The 24,908-nt window shown below is 38.7% G+C and overlaps 2 protein-coding genes across 8 annotated transcripts in view; one reads left to right on the top strand and one right to left on the bottom strand.

The window, feature by feature from the left end:
- The window catches only part of LOC307027979 (uncharacterized protein), a 26,084-nt gene extending 19,080 nt beyond the window's left edge, over window positions 1-7,004 (bottom strand). The window contains exons 1-8 of the mRNA XM_079662672.1: window positions 6,852-7,004; window positions 5,337-5,464; window positions 5,035-5,240; window positions 4,841-4,940; window positions 4,447-4,677; window positions 4,262-4,351; window positions 4,061-4,149; window positions 3,446-3,633 (exon numbers count right to left, since the gene is read on the bottom strand). Of these exons, the coding sequence (XP_079518798.1) occupies window positions 3,446-3,633; window positions 4,061-4,149; window positions 4,262-4,351; window positions 4,447-4,677; window positions 4,841-4,940; window positions 5,035-5,240; window positions 5,337-5,457 (1,025 nt within the window). The 5' untranslated portion in view covers window positions 5,458-5,464; window positions 6,852-7,004. The remainder of the gene's footprint in view (window positions 1-3,445; window positions 3,634-4,060; window positions 4,150-4,261; window positions 4,352-4,446; window positions 4,678-4,840; window positions 4,941-5,034; window positions 5,241-5,336; window positions 5,465-6,851) is intronic.
- The window catches only part of tcf12 (transcription factor 12), a 76,744-nt gene continuing 58,795 nt past the window's right edge, over window positions 6,960-24,908 (top strand). For 2 of the 7 annotated variants that reach the window (XM_079662403.1, XM_079662402.1), the window contains exons 1-4: window positions 13,453-13,701; window positions 14,340-14,428; window positions 14,699-14,771; window positions 23,923-23,996. In XM_079662403.1, coding sequence (XP_079518529.1) covers window positions 14,357-14,428; window positions 14,699-14,771; window positions 23,923-23,996 — 219 coding nt within the window. In that variant the 5' untranslated portion in view covers window positions 13,453-13,701; window positions 14,340-14,356. The other 5 variants (XM_079662401.1, XM_079662404.1, XM_079662398.1 and 2 more) reach the window with 5 other exon arrangements.

Here is a 24,908-nt window from a genome sequence, read left to right on the forward strand (position 1 = left end):
GAAGTTTTCTCTTCGGTTCTCCACGAATTACACAAGTCACCCAAATCAGCGTTAAAAAAGCGGGAGGCGCCGAAAAGCGACTAATTTGCATCACTGATGTATAAAAGACATGAAAAGGTGGAATTTGCATAATAGGTGACCTTTAAAACCACATTTTAAGAAGCAACACGTAAATTATCAGCCTGCTTGTCCCTGTAGTTATGTTCATCAATATGTTATGATATCAGATGCAAACAACTTCCCAAAAAACTTCCCTGTAAATGTGAGAATTCATCAAATTCAATAGGTTTAATTTACAGGAAAAATTTGTGTTTAAGACTTTTTTAAAAACAGTAAATTAAATATCTTATAGTTGTAGACAGGACATTACATTTGAAGACGACAACCTGGGCTTTTGGAAACACTGATTGGATTTTTGTTGGGAGAAAACAAATAATAATTGAGGAAACAATCGATAATTAATTGCTAATGAATATTTAAAAGTACCGGTAATTGTCAGTTGCAGCTCTAAAGTAATTGACATAACATATTTGAGGCTATTCATTGACAAATAATGGTTTAATATAATATGTATAATTATATATTATTTGTCTATTTAATAAAAAGAATGTACATTGATCTCTCAATTCGCAATAGCCATTTAGTCAATATTTATTTTTTCCTACAAATTGATACGCTAGTTTCAGCTTTAAAATAACAATTGCTCTTCATTCAACCAATTGTGACATTATCCCACACACACAACAACAACAACCACTTAATCAACAAATGCAGGAGATTTGCATCGATTTAATGTATATTGTTAAAATACAAATTAGGTCCTTTTAAACAAAACCATTCATATTCATGCCCCGTTTATCTGCAGTTCCAAGTCCCAGAGGCTTTAAAGAAATATGACATACTCTTCTCACCTCACTTTTACAAGCATGTTTAATGGCTGTTATCATTTCAGCAATTACCCAAAGACTTCAGTTTGGCCTAATGATGTAGCGCTCCCCTCCTCAGTTCCCTGCCACTGCTGCCCTGTCGAGGCGAGGCCCATTTCTCAGCCTGCAGATTCTGCTGCCTCAGCTCCCCTAATAGAGACTTTTATGTGGATGAACTATGACCTCAGCTTTGAGAGTATGGTTGCAGTACAAATGTGGTTGTCCATTAAAAGCGGCTTACAGAGGCTTTTTTTCCAATGTTCTGAAGCAAAGTTATTTAATCAACGAGGCAGTTTCTACACACCTAAACTAGCAGTCATTTTTCATCTTCAGGCCCATGGGGGAAAACGCTCTGATACTGTCATCCATCTGAGAGGAGAAGTGCAGCGAAGATGTCCAGATTTCATTATGGGCTCAAGACAAATCTCTTTTCACCAAGTTCTGTAAAACTTAAGTCCCAATCTGCTTTTGAGAGCATATCAACTACTGAATGTAGTTATTGAAAAGAGGGTGAAAACTAAACTCACATCAGTAGTTCAGCTGTGTTACACAAAAATACACAAAAAAAAACATTAAATCATACAAATCCACCTGCATCACCACAACAACGCAGTGATTGATCTTTCGGTGATGCATTAAACCATAAACAACAAACATACAACGCTGCATGTGACGAAGGTAACTTTGTCACTGTGGACTGATGGCTTCGGGCCTTGCATATGTGCACATCTTTATACAATTTATTGATGTAGTGTTTATTGTATTTTATTTTGAAATGTGTTCCCCTTTCCCCATGTCTGTTGCCATTGATTGTGTGCACCTGGTGCCCTGTGTTGTCTCCTCCCCCCTCACCTGTGTCCTGTTGGGTTGGGCATTTAGGCTCTGGGGTTTTTCTGTTTGGAGGTGTGTGTGAGATCCTGGAGGCTGCAGGCTGTGCTCAGGGAAACAACAGCAGGATTGAGGCTGTGTGTCATTGTGATCCTTTCATAAATGCCCACACCGGGATGTATTTTTGGAGGTTCTGCCTCTGCCTCCTTGCTTGGTCAGGCCACTCAATTGTCAGCGTCACAATTGGTGTCAGAAGTGGGATTGACCAAGTGAGGAGGTGAGCGTGATGGAGGAACTGAGGGAGATGATGAGGTCACTCCTGCAGCTTCAGGCAGCCGGTGAGCAGCAGTTCCTACGGGAACGGGAATCAAGAATGGGAGAGGAGCGGAGACTCCGGAGGCAAGACGGCTGATTGGCTAAAGGCTCGATGGGCACTAGCTCTGCCGCTGAGGCATCAAAGATCCTGGCGGAGAACCGGAGATTGGTGCAAGAGCAGAAAGAGGAGCAGCTCCGGTTACAGAGGGAGGAAGAGAAGAAGGTGAGAAAGGAAGAGGAGATGCGCTTAGCGGAGGAGGCTCGTCTGATACGCCTGCAGGAGGAGAAGAAAATCAAAGACGAGGAAGATGCTTTCCTAGCCGAGGAGGAGCGGGTGAAAACGGCCGAAAAGATCCGTCAGGAGAGAGAGCGCGTCATGCAGCAGAACCAGCAGGAGCGCCGGGAGAGGAGGAAAGGAGAGCTTCCTGTCGACTTCACGGCCCCCTCTGAGGAAACCCTGCTGCACAAGGGGAAGCAGGTTGTTGCCGTGGGGATAGACTTCACAAAGGTAACAAATTCAGACGCTGAAGCAGACAGTACAGCTGAGACAGAGAAGCTCCTGGTGGATGAGCTTGTCAGGAAGGGGTACGATGAGGATCCGGTGTAGAGGCCGCTGAGGCTGGAGAAGGTCAGAGCCACTCTTCAGCACATAGGAGTCCAGGAAACACCGGGCGGAGTGGAGACCCATGGAGGAAAGCAAAATGGCCAAGGCCAGAGAGAGAGAGAGATGCAACCATGCGCATCGCGCGGTGGTCCCTTGCCTTGCAGCCATACGACTTTGCGGTTAACTACCGGCCAGGGAAGTCAAACCGGGTGGCTGACTGTTTGTCCCGAAGCCGAGACTGTTAAGACACTGTGCTTCCTGGGGAGAGGGGTAAGGAAATGTGACGAAGGACTGATGGCTTCGGGCCTTGCATATGTGCACATTTTTATACTATTTATTGATGTAGTGTTTATTGTATTTTATTTTGAAATGTGTTCCCCTTTCCCCATGTCTGTTGCCATTGATTGTGTGCACCTGGTGCCCTGTGTTGTCTCCTCCCCCCTCACCTGTGTCCTGTTGGATTGATTGGGTTGGGCATTTAGGCTCTGGGGTTTTTCTGTTTGGAGGTGTGTGTGTATGTGAGATCCCGGAGGCTGCAGGCTGTGCTCAGGGAAACAACAGCAGGATTGAGGCTGTGTGTCATTGTGATCATTTCATAAATGCCCACACCGGGTTGTATTTTTGGAGGTTCTGCCTCCTTGCTTGGTCGGGCCGCTCAATTGTCAGCTTCACACTGCACCACGCGCTTGCTGATTATTTAGCACAGAAAAGCCAAAACATATTTATTTATGGAATATTACGCTGTTATTTTACTGAAAGAAAACGAACATACCTGATATTGTTCTTGAGAACTTTTGAACAGCTCTGGCACTTGAAAGTGGTGTTGGGTTTCTGCGCATCGTTTTTCATCATATTTCCGTCAGATCTACCGTAGTAGAACTCTGAAACCAGCATGATGCGCTTGTTTGCACCGATGTGCACGGCTGATTCGGCTGAAGCTTCTAACACTGCACAGCAGCTCTGAAATAACAATGTGTTTTACATGAATACGACAGCTTTGGGGTCTGATTTGTATTTAAATGGTTCATCCAACGTTTTACTTAATAATACTGATGTCTAAATGTTTGTTATGTTAACAACAAAAAACTGAAATGAGGGTGGGATAATAGACTAGGCAAAAACAAATAAAAGTGTGATGTAATTATTGGTAAGTAACAAAATCATGTTGAGGGGATTTTGTTTATCAATCACATCCAATCTTTGAGTCAAGTTAGAAAAATAAACCACTAGGAAACAAATAGTTGTAATAATAAACATTTAGCTTTTCTAACATTCAATTTTAACCTGGGGTCATAATCAATCTGTATAATAAGCCGTTCATTGTTTTTTCAGTGGATACTTTACTAACACATTCTCATTGACACGGTTCCACAAGATTTTAACTCACCTGCAGGTGAAACGTCAGGGCCTCCTGTGAGAGGAATTCTTCTCGACACTTTGGGCACTGTTTCTTTAATACCCCATTTTTCACTGACCCTACAAAACAATTTACATGTCATTCCTGAATCTAATAACCCCCACAAAGAACAAAAAAAACGTAAAGGGTGTGTCTACAGTAATGACATTACAAATCTGTATAGAAACGTACCCAATTCAATCTTGGCTTTTTTGGGTACGCTGTCTTTTTGCTGTGGTGGTGGTAGCACTCGCTTGACTAAAATTTGATCTGTAAGCAATCCTAAAACAAACACATTAACATTTTAGTTATTGTCAGCTGATTGATCTGCAAGTATGATAAAGCATGGTTATTTGGTACATCAGAAGAGAAAATACCTCTGTTATTGTCATTGTAAAGGGCATTTGCTGCCACGGAAAAGGTCTTTAGAGGTTGTGGGTTGGACCAGTTGAGTTGCAGCTGTTGAGGCTGTGCAGAGTAAACAGCAGGACTCTGAACGTTGGATAAAGTCACAACGTTGTTGCTGATTTGTTGCACCTGAGGTCTGTGGACAGCACCGGGCATTACGGTGGCGGTGGTGATCTGCTGGAAAAGATGTTGCTGACCAGCTGGAAGACAAAACAGACGAACTCTCCTGATACACTCGGTATCGCCAGCTTAAATATAGAAATGCCTTTAATGAGGCATTACTATTACAGTCTCAGAATAAAATCACTGGTTATTAGGGGAAGACAAGTTACTCCTGAGTTGTATATTTCACTTTGTATTTACCTGGTACTATTGTAAATGAGGTCCCAGGAGGGTATTGGCTCCCAAGAGAGGCAATAAAATCACTGTTGTTTGCTAGATGCGGAGAAGTGACAATAAAGCCCTGAAACAAAAAACAAAACAAATCCCCACTTAACGCTAAGGTGTTTTTGCTTATTGGATCGAATTCGCAAATATTATTTTAATACCAACAATACCTGGTTATTGACGATAAGAGGCTGCGGGGTCAATGTTGTCAGATTGGGTGCTGTAGTATTCACGGCATTTCCAGCCACACTCAACGGCAGCATTATGGGGGAGGGGCCACTGGCCGGCTGAGGAGCAGGAGGCTTGACTTCCTGTTTCCCTGCACGGTAACTCTGAGGAGGTGGAGGGTTGGGTCTACCCTCCTTCTGCTTATTAGCTGCAATAACAAACAAAAGAGCCAAAATAAGTAAATAATAAAATTGGATGCAAGTAATGCTTCACATAAATATGTTTAAAATGTTCTATGACATACAGAGCACTCCAACGAAGATGGGCTCATCATCATCATCATCATCTATCAAGTGAACTTCAGAAGCTTGTTTCTGCCACGGCTCCAGCTCCTCCTCCACACACTCCATAAAAAGTTCAGACATTGTGGAGCTGTAAGAGGAAAAAAACGAAATATTTAGTCAACTTGAGCTATACTATATATTATTTAACGTTTTGACAAATAAGGCAAACCAATGACCCATTATATTTTATAGGCAGCTTTTATTCAGGGACATTTTAAGTCAAAACTTGGGTACAAATATTGGGATAACTATTTGATATACTTGTAGCAGATGATACATATAAAGATACAAACAATACCTAAAAACCATTAAAAAAAGTCCCCTTAGGAACAAATAAAACCACTAGTTTTACAAAACCATTAAGTTAGTGTTGATGTTCACAAATTGAATTAAATCAACTTGGTTAAGATGGTGCCAAAAACAGCCTGGGTGCAGCTGAACGCTTTATAACGAGATGGAAAGACCTGGTAATAATTCTCAAATGTTATGGGATCTATACATTTATTAATATGAGGCACAGTCTTCCTCAACATTTAAATATTTTTTAAGCAAATGGCAGGGAGACAATACATTTTTTAAATGTCACACCTGGAAAAGCTCAGGTGCGAGTAATAAAATGAACAATGTCTGATTTAAATAAAGCTGCTTTTACCTACTATGACGGATCATAATGTCTGCAGTAGAAACCCTTTAGTCTTGGGCAGACACCTTTACTGAATACATTTCCAAAAGTCAATATGACACGGGCAGCAATATGAATTGTGGACTAGATCATAATAAGAGCAAACAAAACTTTCTAATTAGTTTTCAATATGAAATAAAATATTGCTGTAGACATCGCTGTATAAACAAATACACTATTAAAAAAAAAAACGCTTTTATTACTTATTTATCATTATTTGTTTCTGTTTGACAGGTAAATAACATGAGCTTTTTTCTTGTCAAATAAAGTACATTTTGATAAAATAAATCCGAGAACGGTAATGCTGGTATATTTTTGAGCTAACATTATTCTCCTTACAACAAAATCCTAAATGTATTATACGATTTGTTTTAATTAATTAGAAACGTCAATAATATCCTGCTTCAAACGTCTGAACAGTCACCACATAAAGCTTTTTTTAGCATAAATAAAAGTGATGTTAGCGCAGCTGGCTCAGATTTAAATGCTCTGTTGTTGTTAGCCTCTTTTCTTTACAGCAGCTAGGTAGCTAATGCTAACTAGCTAACACGTATGATTTCCACTGCTCCTGGTGATCACCTGCTGCAGTCTGCGATGGGGTTGATTAATTATGCCTTGTTTAAGTAATGATGTGCAGTAATGATGTGCTTAATCATACATCATCTTAAATTCATCCTAGCATTGAGTTGTCGATCAGCTCACCACACATTAGCTAGCTAGGATCCGTTAGCATGCTCACATTGACTGGGATGTCGGGACAAAGACCGCCCTCAGAGTTTTTGTTTCAGCCTACCTCTCTCACCCTGGCCCCTGGCTCTCAGCGCAGACCCGGGTCTAGATACAAGCTGCAGCACCAGCCGTGGGTCTGAGGGGGAAATGTGTATCAGACAGTGCGGGTTTACTGGACATCACACAGAGGGGAAGGGACAAGTATCGACTCTCCAAAGAAACCGGAAATGCTCGGACTGTGTGGACCAATCAGATTGCCGGCCGCCTTTCTCCTCATCACTTCCTCTGTGTCAGCCTATACAGTATGTTGTAATGTATAGTAGTGGTGTAAAGTGACTAAGTAGTTTATACTTGTTTTTAAGTAAAACCTATTTTAGTAAGGAGCATGGTCAGGATGAAGACAGAGAACCTGTCTCGTCTCCTTCACATACTCACCTGACTCCATGTGGTGAACATGCTGCCAGACTTTGCTTTGATGTGCCACTAGATTCAACTTTAAGTATTAGTCAGGTTCATTATAACTTGATTTTAACTTTCGTGGGATTTTTGTGGGGATTTGCTAAACTATACATTTTTGGAAAGGGTATTGTATAAGGATTCAGAAAATCCATGTTTCCATTTGCCCAGATGTCTATATGGCGGCCATATTGGAATTTCCAAAATGGCCGCCGTAAAATGTAGGTTTTGTAATATCTCGGCTTCTAAATAAGCTGGAACATTGATTTTAACTTCTAAACCTACATTTTCAGGGTCAATGAATCCAATGGTGGTAGTAACAAAGGTACTACTAAAGCAATACTTAATTATGAATGTTGTTACATCAAGGCTGAAAATTCACTTTTTTAAATGTAATCTTGTGGAAGTGCAGATCCCCTGTCCTCCACCAGGGGGTGCTGCAGCACCCTCAACATCCCTACTTCCCACGGCCCTAGTAGCACCAGATGCTAATCGGTGCGCGCGCTTTCTCGCTTGCTCGCGCCACACATACACTAACACACACCCTCCCGAGCTTGAATGACACACAGAGACCAATCGACGGCATTAGTATGATCTGTATGAAAGTGGCCATGTCGGCAGGCCACATCATGTAGACAGCCAGTCACCCTCTGTGAGGCAGAGTCAGACCCACATTTGCGCAGCGTTGCGTTCACAATACATACGTATAAGTACCAGCATTTTACTGAGTACCGGCACCTTGCCGGTAATCAGTAAAATCAGAAGTGCCGGTACTGCGTACCGGTGAGTACCGGCCCAATTCAAGCACTGCATAGAGGACAGATTCTCTGAAGTGTGCAACCAGAGATAAACGAAGAGCTATCCAGTACCAAGTCAGAGATGACACCAACATCAAACACATCCCACTGAGCAGGTTCCTCTCTCATGACCAGACGAAGGCCGATCTGACTGACTATCTTGCAGCCAACATTCTAGAATACAACAGGGGATCCTCCAAGCTGATCATCACGTCAGCTTCTGGGAACACTAGGTGCAACAAATACCTGCTCTTTGAAGAAAATAACCACGAAGAAGCAGACACGCTGCTGATCCACCAGGCTGTGCTGGCATCACACCGAAACCCAGCTGATGCACAGTTGATGTTCTTCTCAGCAGATACAGAACTTCTAGTTAGTGCTAGTCACAGCAAACTATGATCTCTTGCTGAAGAACGCATCGATTTCGATGGCCTCTGGTGTTGTGCAGATTGAACCACTGTGGCCAGCTCTAGGTAAAGAAAGAGCAAAGGCATTGCTTTCCATGCATTCACTGGGGCCGACAACACAGGCAGGTTCTCCCGTATAGGCAAGGCAACCTGGCTGCAGATCTATTTAAAAGCAGATGAAGATATTATCAATGCTCTGCAGATGCTTTTGGATGAAGCAGAAGTGGCGGAAGGAATGCTGTCCACACTGGCTTCCTTTGTATGTGCAGCCTACTCACCCAAGGGTATCAACATAAAGACAATCACTGAACTACGATGGCATCTCTTCTGCAAAAACAGGGCAGAGAGTGACAAGCTCCCTCCAACACTTGGAGCTCTGAAGCAGCATATCTTGAGGGTCCATGTCCAAACCAGGTTATGGGCACAGGCAGCCATTGCTCTGCAGGATCCGCAGCTGGACCCCCTGCACAATGGGTACTTCAGAGACTCGGATGGCATGAAACCAACAACCACAGAGGTCCTCCCAGCCCCAAAGGCCATCATTGAGATGGTCCAATGCAGATATAAATCTAACTGTTCTTCTGATAGATGTTCCTGCAGAGCTAATGACTTAGCCTGTACTGATATGTGTCAGTGCAGTAGCCAGTGCCAGAACGACGATGATTCCCATGCCGTGATGGATGAAAGTGTTGATGATGATAGTCATGATGATGCATAGATGTGTATACATTTAGATGTCTAATGAAGAAGGTTGCTTCTTTTATGTGGTCACAAAATGTGCATGTCATGATGATACTGAAGTTCACAATTTTAAACTCAGTTTAATCAGTAAATGTCAATTATCTATTAAGTCCTCAATAAAAGTTATGTTAAAATGCAATTTAGTGAGTTCTACCTAAATATTGTTGGCACCATTGGATTCCTTGATCCTGAAAATATGGGTTTAGCAGTTCAAATCAATGTTCTAGCTTATTTAGAAGTCAAGATATTACAAAACCTACATTTTACTGTGGCCATTTTGGAAATTCCAATATGGCCGCCATATAAACACCTGGGCAAATGGAAACATGGATTTTCTGAATCCTTATACAATATCCTTTCCAAAATTGTTAAGTATTGAAAATCCCCACAAAAATCCCACAAAAGTATATATTGAACCTGACTATATGGTAAAGCACGGCAAAGAGAAAGGTACAGAGAAGGTCTGTGAGTTGGGTTGATCTGACTGCATCTGTTAGTTGATGTTGCATATCATTCAGGACTGGACACTGAAAGCACCTGATGCACCTGAGAAGTGTGGACAACACCATCTGACCATCCCTGAAGAGAAAGAGGTTCTGGCTTAATATTGTCATCACCTAGAAACAACAAAATAACCAAATCAGACATTTCAATTTTCAACACACTTTAAGTGAAAATATGTGCACACTCACAAATACATTCTGGTAGGGCAGCTCAATTCATTTAACGAATACCTTCGATACTTTTAAATGTCATTAAAACATCAAATATTTATAAACCATGCCCTGGTTGCAATAGACTTAATCAACATTCTGTCAGTGTATTTATTAGTGAGGAACATACAGGGAGGATTGTGTGATCTGAGTTTGTCCAACAGGTGGCAGTCTGGAATTAATAATACAGGGCAGAGATGCATCCTGCATCAATCTTTTAGTATAAGAGAAACCTTCCATGAGACACATTACCTCCTCTTGCAAGAATATTTTTTGTTGTCGGCTGGCATTCAATGTTACATTTTAAGCACATCGCTGACGAGCCCTATATTTTCTCTAATATATAATGTTCTGTGTTGTTCTTGTTGTTAATAATATTTGTATTCACTTTTGATTTAAATCAAAGTTGCTTGAGCATCTACTCGCTTATGGCACTTTGTTTCTTAAAATGTGTGCAACATTTCTTAAAATAAGCGCAAAATCTGCCAGAAAACACATTCAACTAGCCTCCTTTTTATAAGTGAGGTTAATGGACAGTGAAATTCAAGTCCAGTACATTGATGAGAGAGAAGGTCTGAACAGTGCCAGAAGTGTTGGTGGATCTGGAGGTTTACTGACACTCCTTTAGGTGCAACTGGCCACCTTTAAAACTAGGAGGGGAAACCCCCAGTGATGCATCAGCATACCACTTGTTACTGAAGATGTCTACACCTTGTTTGGTTTTTCGCTCTATTTTAAGTGTTTTATTCTATTATTTACATACTGAATAAAACAAATTGAAATTAGGATTAGGTTTAAAGTGAATCCTAATGTTAGAACATTTTAATATCAAGCTTCAAATAGTTTTTTTTCAATGTTGGTTTGTAAATTTGGGTCTTAACTGATGAAAAATAATCCATCCCACAGCAGTAAAACTATGTGTGGGAGGAAGGGTTTGCTTTAAACCAAGGTTGCAGCAATCAATGGCAAGTGTTCAATCAAGTCAGTTGACAGTAAAATCCTTCAACAAATGTATCTGTTATTCATCTTAAACATTGTTATACTTGTATTAAATCTAGGGTGGAGGGGGGTGATTCACTGTCTGTTTAGCCAACCTCCATATTTAAAAACACAAACAACAAACTCTAAAAGCAATTTGTTGAAGGTTAAGGTAAGTTACATTTAAAACGGATTTTAATTTACTCTTTGCACATGCTGAAGACACAGCGAAAGCCAATATGCAGTCAGTTTTACAGCTGTCCTCTTGTCTGGTTTCTCGCGTGCGCGGAAGAAAAAGTAGTCCCCACACACAGCAGGATCACGCTCCTACTTATACGGAGGTCTTGAACAGCATACGAAAAAGAGACAGTTTTAAGCGTAATTTCCTGCCGTATTTCCCCATATTACGTTATTGCTCCATACTGTTTTAGTTTGCATGTATAGGCACATCGCAGAGGCGAGCTGTCAAAACTGATAATAATAATAAGCATGCCCTGAACACACACGTGTTGTAAAAGGAGTTGTCAAGGAAAGCAGAAATCAAAGCTTATTTATTTTTCGTGCAATTCCTGCTTTTGATTTACCGTTTAGATATATGGTCTAGTAGTGCAAGTGAAATGTTTGTGGGGCTGCAGGAGTCAATACTCTATAAACTGTTTTGATTGATTGATATGTCTCTACTTCTTTTTAAACGCGATGAAAAATAATAATTAAGCAATGAGTTGTGTCTAGAGAGGAGTTTCTTTGCGGCATTAGGCCGATACCTAATATTACTACCGAGGTCCCTTAGTGATATTGTCTGTCAGACAAATTATCTGAGAGATAATAAACGACGTTTCCGACAGATTGTAGATTATTTTCTTCCTTTAACTTTCTCCACCTTGTGAAACTAAAATAATTGTGTATCCTTGCTTTTCTCCTGTTGTTTAGCTGTAAATCAAACGCCCGGTGTTTCCACATGTCTTTAAAAAAAAAGCTTATATGCATTCTGAAGACAATCTTAAACCAGATATTTTTCAAATGACAGCCTGATTTCCACCAGCAGCAAAAGCACTTCTGGTCTGTACCTTCAGAATAAAAGCACAAAAAGTTAAAACTGTACTAGCCTTTTTGGCCTCCTACGTCAACGGAGCTCCTTTTCTTTGGCCGTGAAGGGGGTCCACAGTCTGTCCTGTTTTCACACTGTCTGCCATTTACGCTACCTGGAGAGACAAAAGCACACGGAAGAGGTCAGCTTTCCGGCGGTGCTATCCTCTTCCTGTTGTGATTGTGCAATAGTTAGTGCACTTCCTTTCCATAGGCCTATCCAGCCTTCGATTTCCCTGGGAGATTTGACCATTTAGCAGACATAATTGTGCAGTGAAAGACAGATTAGTCATTACATTGCACACTGTGTACTTCGCAATGCTAAGTTAAAGCAAAAACATGTCAATTCAAAACATAATGCAACTTTTGTTGATTAAGGCAGTGTAATGAGGTATAGTCTAATAGGGAGTTCTTCTGCTTCTTCATATTACAAATGCAACAGGATTTCTGAAAGAAAACAGGATTGTGGGATACTCATAAAAGATGCAAGCAAGTATGGCAGCACTGTAGGCCCTTTTGTTCAGGTTTAGGACACTTTAGCCTTGTGTGCTGTCTACCGACTCCTCTGTGCATATTAGCTATGTCATTTTTCAGTTGAAATGCTCTGGTACCATTATTTAATAGTTACCTGATATTACTTCAGCCATTTTGATTTCATTTGCATAAATAAGTTATAAGAATACATCATATTATGTAAGTAATACTGCTTTAACTCAACCATGTCCCTCTCAAATGACACTTGTGTGAGGTTGTTACATTATCCTCTACCAAAGGTTGCCTCTTGTAAGCTATGCACACACTTCAGAGAGGATTACATGGTCAAATCCTGTGCAATCAGTGCTCCATATATGCTGGAATAATACTTAATAAACAGTGTTAGTTTGGATAAGTTAACTATACAGTGTAAACAAAAGTTACAATTTCAATTAATAAAATCAACCAATTGAAACATTGTTTGTTTGGGGCCTATAGAGTCTATGATCCACTGTTCTAATCAGTTCATTATTTTCTAGATTAATCAACTAATCATTGAGTTAATAAAATGTTAGAAACAAGTGAGAAATGTCCATCCCATCTCCTCAACGTTCAGTGGTGCCTCTTAAATGTCCTGTTTTGTCAGTTCCAAGGTCAGAAATATTTATTTGAATAATAATTATTAAAAAAAAGTCAGGAATATTCCACATTTAACCATTAAATGTGCCAAAAATGTTTTCTGTCATTGACTATTCAAATAAGGGACTAATTGTTGCAGTACTATACTCTAGTTCTGCTGCTTCCATTGCCTGACGTACACTTTTTTTCAACATACAAAATTAACAAGCGTTGCAAGAAAAGCAAGTTTTGGAATATTGTGTGATTATTGAAATGTAGTTTGTTTCCGGCATTGACATGTAAATATGTCAGTGATGCTGCAGTCTAATAAAGCCTATTGAATGCATCTCTAATACTAATGTGTGCAGACTCCTGCAGCATCTCCCGCTGTGTGGGACCATCATGTCACTGTGCGCGGCGGAGGGATACGATAACCAATGTCATCGTGGTGCTGAGGCTTTTGCAAACCAAAAATGTCTGCCTAAGGGAAACTCGTAACTGATATAGAGGATATTTTACACAGGTGTTGGCGTTTTAACCATAGACAGTCTATGGTTTTACCCACGTTTCGCTCTTTTGAGGCGTTTTGCAAGAAAGCGAGTCTTCACCAGATCACCCTAGTCGGGATTTTAATCGGAAACAAGGTAAAATATCAGTGGGAGTTTACCAAAAGCTTTCGGAGCAGTGAAAGAAGTTGGGAGTTGAGAAAGACCATCACAGCGTTTTGTTTTCTGGACCTGGGGATTCTGACATTTGAATTATTTGTTTGGCAGAGTAACTTATTTTGACCCAGCGTGTCATTTATGTTTCGCACTGCACCTGGTTGCTATTTTCAACACAAATGAACCAGAAACTACAGCTCGTGTTAGCCAGCTAGCCAAGGTACGTTATGTGCCTGAGCAAATCTTAACAATCGTAATGCTAGACCACACATACCACTGACATTAACACCGTCCGTGAAAGCCTCATCAGTGAGTTACATAAATGTCGTTACAGAGAAACATTGTTACTGCATCATGCTGTATGTGCCACCCATGCATCTCTCTCTCTCTTAAATCAACGCAAACTAAAGGTGTGCACATCATTTGCGATATTTTAAGCTTTAATAATGCAACCAAACTGTCAGTCTCTATTTGCAGCAATGTCAGAGCCAACTTTTCTTCTCAGTGAGGCTCTTTTATCCTGCATCCATAACAATCACCTCGGTGGCAGTCATTTCCGTTGGCAGTCCGCTGCTGAATAAAGCAGCACGCTGTGACCTGATGGACTGTGTTTTCTTCAGGTTTCTAGATCGGCAGGATGAATCCTCAGCAGCGGATTGCCGCTCTCGGAACAGACAAGGAATTGAGTGACCTGCTGGATTTCAGTGCGGTATGATGGCTGTTTGCTATTTTTTCAGTTTTTACCTCTCGATGTCATGCAGCTCTGCTGGCTTTCAGAGCTGTTAGGGGGTCCAAATAGGCTAAAGCATGACTAATTGATCTGTTAACATTAGTGTTGGTTAATATTATGTGACAGACTAGGCTTGCTTTTTAAAAATTCATTAGCTGCTTTAAGGATTATTGCAGCAGATTATGTGAATGGCTGCTTTCACAGTGTTGAGTCTTGGCTCTAATTGTAGCTCCGTATTCCTCCATGCAGATGTTCTCCCCACCTGTGAGCGGAGCGAAGAACAGGCCCACCACCCTCGGCAGCAGTCGGTTCACTGCAGCAGGTATGGGTCCCTCAAAGCCCCTTTCCAAACCTAGTTTTCATCCGGAGCTGGGTGACATGGCCAAAATCTACTGTAAAGATATAGGTTGTTTCATTACTCGATAACGATATATTGCAATAACGCAAGTCAATTAAATGGTAAAGATTTTTTAAAAGACTCTTTTCTAATGATTGACAAATGAAAAGTAATGAGCATTTTATTAAAAACTTCGGTTACAAATCTCAAAACAAAACAACAATTTTCAAAGGATATTCTCTGAACATATTTCAATCAGTATGCATATTTGTGATCAGTTTAGACAATATGTTGATGTATGATTTAAGCATGAAATGTTATTTAATTATTAATTTGTATTCACAAATGATGTATAGATAAATATAAATAATCAATAATACACTCTTAAAAACCAGGAAAAGACACTTTTACCATATTACAAAACCTCAGACTATGTATACTCTCATATCATGATATCAATATAATATTGATTTATTTTCCAGCCCTTTCTTTCTTTCTGCCTTGCATGCGATGCCTCTCACTCCTCTGTGTGCTCTGGTGGTTGAAACATGGAACAAAGCACAGTTGAAGCCAAAGATATCTTCTATTTTTTGTTGTTCTAATTAGTATCATGGTGAAAAAGTTAATAATGTTTTACCGAACTGTCAGATGAGGTGTAAATCTGGCATGTTTTGGCTTTTTAAATGAACTATTAAGTGCAGCAAGTGTTCACAGAAACAATAGAGTGTGTGTTTATCGGGGTTCGCTCTGAGGTGTGTTGGAGGTACGTTCGGAATCCAGTTAATTAAAATGTCTGAGTGAGAAGCGGTCAGAAGTGGAGCTGCTTGTGAATTGTAGTGCCTTTTAATAGGATTGTGAGAAATCCTCTCATAGAGTTATGTAGTGTTTTTTTTTCTTTGTACAAGCAGCAGTTTGACAGTTCTAAAAACCCTCATATACAAACCCGCTTGTCTCTCCCACAAATTCCTGGTCCTTGTTTTGTTTATCTGTGAGCAAGAGTTCAGATTCCCTGCTTCTGGATTGCTTCCCAGCTATAAATGCTACAGGACATTAATCCGAAGCACATCTATTGTCTCGTGCTATAAGTGAAAGTCAACAATCAAGCATTATGTTTTCTGAAAGCATGTTCTGTGAGCACCCACAAAGCCTCCTTGTAGTCAGTTATCTGTGAAACGAAAGACACACACTTAGTGGAAACTGAAAAGACAAAGAAACGAGAACAGGGCTGTCTCACATGAACCGTGGAGTTGTGAGGATTCATTTTAGTATACCTAATCATTCAAGTGATGTGTGTGTGTGTGTGTGTGTGTGTGTGTGTGTGTGTGTGTGTGTGTGTGTGTGTGTGTGTGTGTGTGTGTGTGTGTGTGTGTGTGTGTGTGTGTGTGTGTGTGTGTGTGTGTGTGTGTGTGTGTGTGTGTGTGTGTGTGTGTGTGTGTGTGTGTGTGTGTGTGTGTGTGTGTGTGTGTGTGTGTGTGTGTGTGTGTGTGTGTGTGTGTGTGTGTGTGTGTGGTGAGGTTCCCATGATAATTATATGAAAGCTACAAACAATCATTGTTAGGGTGGTTGTTTTAAGATCATATTAAAGCTGGTTTTATTACCCAGTGGACAAAATATCCACCTGCAGTATAGAAACGTAACAACTGCAACCTCGAGGATGAATAATAATAGACGATTTTCTGTAAAAAAAAGTGTCAAAGATTGCATCAGATTATACAGGTGTACATAATAAATTACATTTCACTGTATGTTTGTGGATAAGGAAATGTTTTCAAAAATCAGGTTGTTGAGTCAATGTTGAAACACATTGGTTACACAAAGTACAACTTTTGATTACTCAAGGTTGGTGCTCTGTGTATAATATAATGATCATCACACGTGCAATCTTAATCATCAATGTCATTCATGTACTGTATTGAGAAATAATTGCTGTGTGCATTTTGATTTATTATAACCTTTCAAGATATTGACATGTACCTTCAGACTACGGTTTGTCTACTTATCGATACGTCTATCTGCAACTATTTTAACAATAGACAAGTCCAGTGACAAAATGGCTATAAATATATTTTAAAAATATTTATTATATATACAGCACTTTGGCTCGACCAAAAATCGTTTTAAAATGTGCTATATAAATAAAACCTGATTTGATTTGATAAATCCCGTTTTCAGACACTCAAAAATGGAGATGTATATCCTATTAAACTGGTTTTCTTGTTTTTGGACTGACAAAACAAGTCTTTTTAATACTTTAAGAAATTGGGGTGAAGTTTTTCTCTATTTTTAACATTTCAGACCCAAAGGTTTATCTGGAAATGAAGTGGCAGATGAATCAATAATGAAAATAAAAAGTTATTTGCAGTGCTGCTCGAGGCGGGGGCTTGCACTCTGTGACCTCTAAAACAGAAACCATCAGCACGGTGCTTTTTGTACAAAACAGAAAGGAACTGGAGACTGTCAGGAGAATCATGCATTTCAGCCAAATCTCATTGTCATCACTGTGTTGTCTGCTGGACGGCTTTGTTATTTAGAACCGTAACAGAGACTAAAAGTGGGCTGTTTTTTTTGGACATTACTGGAACAAATTTACTTAATTAAAGTAAAGGGTTTAATTTACACATTATGTTAAATTATTTAGATTATATTAGAAATGTTCTATTATGGTATGTAGATATGTGAGGATGTTTCAACAAACATTTATCTGGATTGATATATCGACTCTTGACAAAAGATCTAGTGCTATCGATTTCAGTATAAAACATCCATACATATCATCATGTTTAAGATGCGCCTTTATTTTGAAATTCCCATTGCACATGCTTCTCACCATTTCTGTCCAAGCACACCTGTTTCTGCCGAGCCAAGTAACTGTCCAATTGCATTTTAATTGCTATAAATGAACCTGTTTGTGTTGAGAGGGGATTAGATAAATCAATTGCAGGCCTGTGATTGATGGAATAGAAATCCTATCATGGCAGAGTTTATAGTATCAGTGTCCAAAGAATCAATTACATTTTTTATTGTGAGGTATAATTTGCACCCTTAATCATATGATTACCAATTCTTTAATAAAAAAAAAAACACAACCATATTTAAAAAATAAAATCAAATAACAGCACGTATATTGTTTCTTCATTTAAAATATCATTCATCTGTAATGGCTTTATAAAAACAGTACTTTTCATGCTTAGAGGGGATTATCATTCATTCAAACTTCATTTGTAGTTATAATAACAGTTTATTCTAGGTGTGGCAATATTGCAATCCAATTCAAAGTTGCAGTTCAAAGCTTTGTCTTGTGGTTTGCAGCTTTTTGTCCTCAAACATTATTATATTTGGAGTTAAGGAAACATATAATATTAATATATCCGCTACCAAATTTTGTATCAGCATAAACCCATACAATCGCCAAATAATTTTGTTATGAATTCCTTAAGTTGTCACAACCTTACAGACAGTTTTAAAAAGATGTCTGTACTGCTATTTCTTATTTCAGTTATTGGTCTCACTCTAGTTAACAGGTTAAAGTGTCTCTGTCTATTTTAAATCACACATATATACTTCTGCTGGTCATAATAATTGTTTCTATTTCTTGAAAAATGTTACGGAACGGAATTATGCAAAACTAAACCTTTATCACGACAGAAATAATGAAGTGAAAATGAACTGGTTCACCCCAGCAGTGTATCATCCTCTGGGTAAAACCCCTCCTTCTCTCAGTGCTCAGCATGTGCTCCTGTGTGTCTGATCCTCAAGGATGGGAAGTAGCCCCTACATAAGTGATTGTGAAAATAAGGCAAGTGGTGTGCAGACACAAGTGTGGAAATTGCTGGGAATGAGAGTTTGGATTATTGCATCTCAGCTGGGCAGAGCCAGATAATTGAGGCAGAGTGGGACTGGCAAGACCCTTCAATCGTGTGCCAGATTGAGATGGATTGGAAAAAATACCCAAAGTGGCTCTAACCGAGATTCATAATTTCTCCCCCCCAGCTGTGTTGATGATGCAAGTTTGACGAGGCCATTGACTGTCACAGTGCAGAGGGGCAGTGGCTGGCTGCTGCTGAATGTCTCATTTGTCATGTATCGGTGTGGAAAATGTGTTAGCTGTGACCAGCAGTCAGTGTGGGTTGGTTGGCCAACAGTTTCATCCAAAAATAATAAAACACAGCTCCAAACAGCCTCACTTTGAGTTCAGCCTCTGGGAAGTCATTTCTTTATCAAACGGGTTACAAATGATCATATTATTAATTTGCTGATTTTTATCCCTAAAAACATTTCTTTATGATGGTTTTACTTGACAGATTCACATTTAAGATAAGTATGGGGTTTATTTGAATAAGTTGATGTAATCCATAGACGTAATATCATAGTGGTCTTCAGCAAATGAGGCAACACTATCTAAGATTATGTTTAAGTAAAAAAAGAAATATATATATTGTCAATTTTTCTGGTATATTCTAGTGGTTTGATTTATGTAGTCTGCTATGACTCTGTACAATTTATTTGAACTGAAGTAAAATTTACTAAAACACTCTAATGGGTGTACACATTTGTGTATTGAACTCTTTCAGGCTGTAATGTTCGTTCACTTCAGATTACGACCTTACATTGAATGTTGGCATGGATTGATTTTAACTTCTCTTATTTCCTAATTTCTATTAACAACATTTCTGTCTCTGCCTGTTTCTTGTTGATATGAAAATACTTAAACAAATGTCTAAATAAAAGGGTTCTTTTATTGGCCATCATAATAGATCAGAACATGCACATACTTGTTTTTTTTTCAGTCTTTCTGTTTTCTGCAAGTTAGAATTATGTTAAGCCTGTTTTCAGGGATTTAGGAGAGGGTGCAGAATATTTCTGAAAGTAAAAAATGGCAAGTTAGTGTTATAAATACTGAGTCATAAAGGGCTGTAACATCAACCTTGTAAAACTGTTTGGTTCTTCTCAGTCAAGGTTTGACTTCAGATAAATTGTTTGTATACATGTGTTTGAAGAAGTCATTGGTTTTACCACTAGTGCTGCTCTCAGTTCATTTATACAGGAAACAGAATTAGGTCAAGCGCTCTTTGTGAGTTAGCAGAGGAGGGGAGTATTTCGGATTTGTTTATATTTACATGGACATCTATTAAACTCGCCCGACTGTGAATGCGATCTGTTGATTTACATGGCGGGATAAATCCGACATGATTCAGGTATAAAACATAATGTTGCTTATTGAGGCAGGTCGGAAAGCAGTGCACTGCAGTAATCGTTACAAACATTTATCTCCATGTTCTCGTAAAATGTATGAAATACTCCTCCATGAGGGTTTTACATCCATTTGTTTCTGTGGAGAATCAGGATACTTAGTTTTTAAATGTCTGACATTTCTCATTTCTCATTCAAGATGCCGTCCGGACCAGAAGCTTTTTTCTTTCCTTTTTCCCTTTGGGTAGTCTTTCTGCCAACATTTTTTCAGTGACGGGGACAGAAGGAAGGGGTTTTATAGATTCCTCAATCATACTCAATCATAATCTGATCCCTGTGTCTGAATGCATATAATGATGTTTAAAACGTTTAGTGGAAGCACATGAAAACACTAATAGGATTTCTCTGTTTAAGTTGTCATGTTTTGGTTGTGTTTAACCATTTTAAAATTTGATCCAATCCCAGATGTTGTAAATATGTAAATGCAATAGGATTAATATATTGGGGGGCTTCTTGCTATGTTTTCATGTTTATGTTTTATTATTACTTTCAGCATAATCCAGAGGTTTTATCTGTAATTTCTCTGTCTTTTCTTCATATAAAACATATACATTTAACTTCCAAATCAATATAACCAAACATTTACTAAACTATTTAAATTGGCAAATCATGAACAGATCAGATTAGTAAAAGTTATCCCTCTACATTGTATGTATGTATGAATTGATCAACAACAATAAAGAAACTGGAACATTGATATTTGAATAGACAGTGTCTGCTATGGTCATGTGATTATGGCTGCTTTTGCACCTGTAGTTTCCTTTATTATGTCCGAAAATATGAATTGTTGCTTTTTGTTTTGGGTCATGTCTGCTTGTTCGGAGTAACTCGTTGACTGTTTCATGGAAGTCATCCTGCATCATCAGCACTATAGCTTATTTTGGCCAGATTAGCCTTTTTGAGAGTGAAAGTGGGAGATGAAGGGAAAGATGTGCATAAAGGGGCCGCAGGCCGGATTTAAACCTGTGTCCACTGCAGTAGGTGGGCCACCAGCTCTTAACACTGAGCTATACTGCCCAGGTGCTCTAAAGATATTGATTATAGCTGTTTACGCATTGATTCTCAAAGTGGGGTAAATGAATAAAAACTTGTAAGTGAACAACTTCTTCAAGTAACTCAGAATATAAAAACAAAATATCAACCTAATATCAGTAATATCAACCTGATACTCATTCAAATTAGTATCTGTTTGTCACTAAAACATTTTTTTTGTTTGAAAGATAGGTATACAGTAAATTCTGGGAGTTCAAATGGTAGTTAGCATATACTCAATCGGTGTTAAAATTATAGGGGGGTCCTTGGAAAATACATCCCTGGCCCCAATAGGTTGAACCCTGGCTCGGAGTATAATGTGTGAGAAGGGATGGATGTCCTGTTTCCTGTTTTCTTTGTGCATCTTTGCCACAGAGTGATTGTTCCCCCAATTCATCAGACCTAAATAACAGAACATGCATTTGTGATTCTCCCTTTTGCCTCTTGTGTCAGTGAGTAATCTTATTGTCCTGCCTGTGCTCGGAGAAGAGAGGGGACCCTTGAGCCGTGGCAGAAGATGGTAATCAGACGAGATGACAGCCAGTGGCCCAGAGAGCAGACACTGACCATTGTTACATTCAGTGTGTAAAAAGGCCTCAGTTGGGCTACAATATGTCGCATCGCTGTTGTCACACAAATATCTAAAACCATGTGATATGGTAACAGATATTTAAAAATAGAAATGGAAGTTTCCCTGTCTGAGTCTATGAAAGTGAGACTATTGAAAACATATATTTTGGTTCTACCATCAAGGCACTGAGGGGGTAATAATGAATACTTTAAAGAGGAAATGAATCTGCTGTGTGTGAGCAGCAAAACAACATGTTTGTCAGGATGAGACTTATCTATAACTCTGCTCACTGGAGTGTGATTTCTGGTTAGAGAAATGTGACGCACTTTCCGTCTAAGTATATAATTAGATTTCTAACCAAGAATGAATTGGTAGTGTGACCTTTGAAAAAAGAAAAGTATGATACTAAGAAATTATCATCTACACTGTCTACAAAATGTGTAATTTGTCACCTTTCAGATTGGATATTGTTTTACCTTGTCAGGGAGGTACCTGAAAGCCACATCATATAGCCTTTTCATCATGTCTCTTTTATATTGAAGAGCTCAGTTTGGAATTAATAGCCCTCCAGACGAATAAGAAGCAGCCCTAAAGCTGCATTGAACCTGGTTAAAGGGAATCAATCGCTATAGTCTCTCTGCTAAGCTGCTTGCTGAGCTATACTTTGACTCGATTCATAGAACTAGTCCACGTGTTTTGATCTATAATTACGGGTTTCGCTGTGCAGATTATAACTTCTGCTTTTAATCAAATTGTTTGTTTCAGATGTGTACAATCAGTTCCTTGGGTTGCATGCCTAACCCTGCTGCATGAAGGTGCAAATCATGTGTTAGATTTTAGGGTAAAACATGAACTTGATATTGAAAAGTTGTGTTTGTTGCTTGCTATATTATTATTTTTCTGGGCATACATGATTTCTTGGAATCTGATATTGTTTTATTTGAAGTTAAAATGAACGAAGTGTATTGCATTTTCCTGAGGCAGATGACATTACAACAGGGAAGATCAATAACTTTGGCTTTTACTGCAACACAATATTGTTTCAAACAGCAACAACAATTGAGGCATCAAATAATTGTACAGACTTATATCTTATAAATTGGATTACAAAGATCAGATATTATATTTTCCAATACATGCCAGATGTTCTTGCTTTGCAGTCGGTTAGAGTTATTGATTTTATTTGTTTGACTTTTGAGGCATATAGGTTTTCTTTCATTTTAAAATGAGTCTTATCAAGTTTTAGTGCTCAGCTGTCTGGAAGTAGCCTGGCATGCATCAATGCCAAATCATTAAGCTGTTGATTGTGTTTCGGTACATTGAGGCGGTGCTCATTTCTGGTTTAGATTTCTTTTTCTTATAATAACAGTAAATGTATTTTGCACTTTTCTTGACAAACAAACAACAAAGTCCTTCAAAGAACAAAAATGTTACATACTTATATTTCATTAATGCTTTCTTATAAAATAGAAACTGGACAATACAATAATTATATTCTAGTATTTATTATTACAATAATCTTTTCCAAACGTATTTATGTTGTTTCGTTCCTTCGAGTGATCAAAGACGGTTTATCTTATCTCATCTTAAAATCCCACCCCTAATATGTGTTTAACTACACTTTGTAAATGAGTGAGATTTCAATCAGCCCTTGGATATAACATGAGCAATGAATCAGATAAGATTTTCGGGACCCCCTTGAAAACGAGATGGTGCATCTCAAGGGGTTTATCCCAATAAATAACAAAAGATATACATAAGTATTTCCTTGATTAATCTTTAATTTAATTGTTTTTGCATAAAATCTCAAAAAAAAAAAAAATGACATGTCATATTTTATCCATTCAACAATCCAAACTCCAAATATATTTAATTTTGAATAATATAAAACTGATCAAATTCACACTATTCACTATCAAAATAATTGTAAATTAAAACAATCAAACAATTAACTGATCAATAGTTTAACTGAAACTGCCATCATTTTTAAAAATGTAATATAAAAAAAGATAAATGTTCCACCCCTTATCACTTGTAAAGTAACATTCCTGTGCACAACACATATCCAATGTCAACTGTAAACACACTGTAGAACTCAATCACTGGGTCAATGCATAATGTGTGTATTTATGAGCAGTATTTTGATTCAGTCGTTCCTTACTTCTTCATCGTGCCTCTGTTTGAGGTAGAACCAGATCATGTAGATAAGCTGTGTGTTTGCACGTTGAACTCTGTAATGAACCTTGACTTTCTGATGGAGTCGTGTTTCTTTCTCTCTGACAGGTGTGGAGGAGCGGACCAACCAGGCGTCTTGGGCCCCAGGTGGCGAGCCCACTCCCCCCTACGAGTCCTCCCGGGTAAGATGACCCTCACCTAAACGCCTCTGAACGACCTTTCTGCTCCACAGCACACCATTTAACACTCATTACATCAAAGCACTACATTCACTATGTTTTAGTCTCACCTTATCCAGATACCAGTCATGATGTTTGACCTGTAATCGACACATCTCTCTGGGACAGAAGGGACTTGGTAATGTTCTTGTACGGTGGTGGAATGGAGTTTTTTTCTTGTGACCAGATTAGCTAAACTAAAAAAAAGGAAAACTAGTCACTGGAATATAACATTATTGTGGGATCAAGTTTCCTTTGAGTTATAGAGGCCTGGTCAAATACTGTAGCTCATGTATATGTTGATGCCGTAGTAAGTTGTACATGTTTTTCACCAAATATATGTGATCAGTTGTCGTGCCATAGAAATACATTTTCTCTGTTGTATTCTGATGTAAAACAGATATTCAGTGTCATAAAGAGGATGACTTATGACATCACTTTAATGATCATTTAAGAGCCCTCCACTCCCGGACCACCCTAACCCCAAATGTATTTATATATAAGTTCTCTGTTGGTATTTCTTTATCTCATTGTTGATGTTTTGGAATGAATAGCTTTGGGGAAAAATATTCTTCGGTGATACTTACTCAGTATTTTTGTTCATTATCTCTAAATCTGCTACGTTTTTTCTCGATTAACTGATTAATTTACATTTACAATATGTCAAACATTTTCACCACAATTTGTGCAATGCAACGTTCTAAAATATCTTATTTTGCACTACATTTGTCCCAAACATAAATATATTTAACATCCGAACGTATAAACACATTTGATTGAAAAACAACGGAAGCAAATCATACATTTTAAAATACTTGCTGCGTTCTGTTTATGAATTTATGAGATTACCATTTATTTGTTTTACCTCTAATAGGA

Source organism: Notothenia rossii, assembly GCF_949606895.1.
Source record: "Notothenia rossii genome assembly, chromosome: 2".
NCBI classification, from domain to species: Eukaryota; Metazoa; Chordata; class Actinopteri; order Perciformes; family Nototheniidae; genus Notothenia; species Notothenia rossii.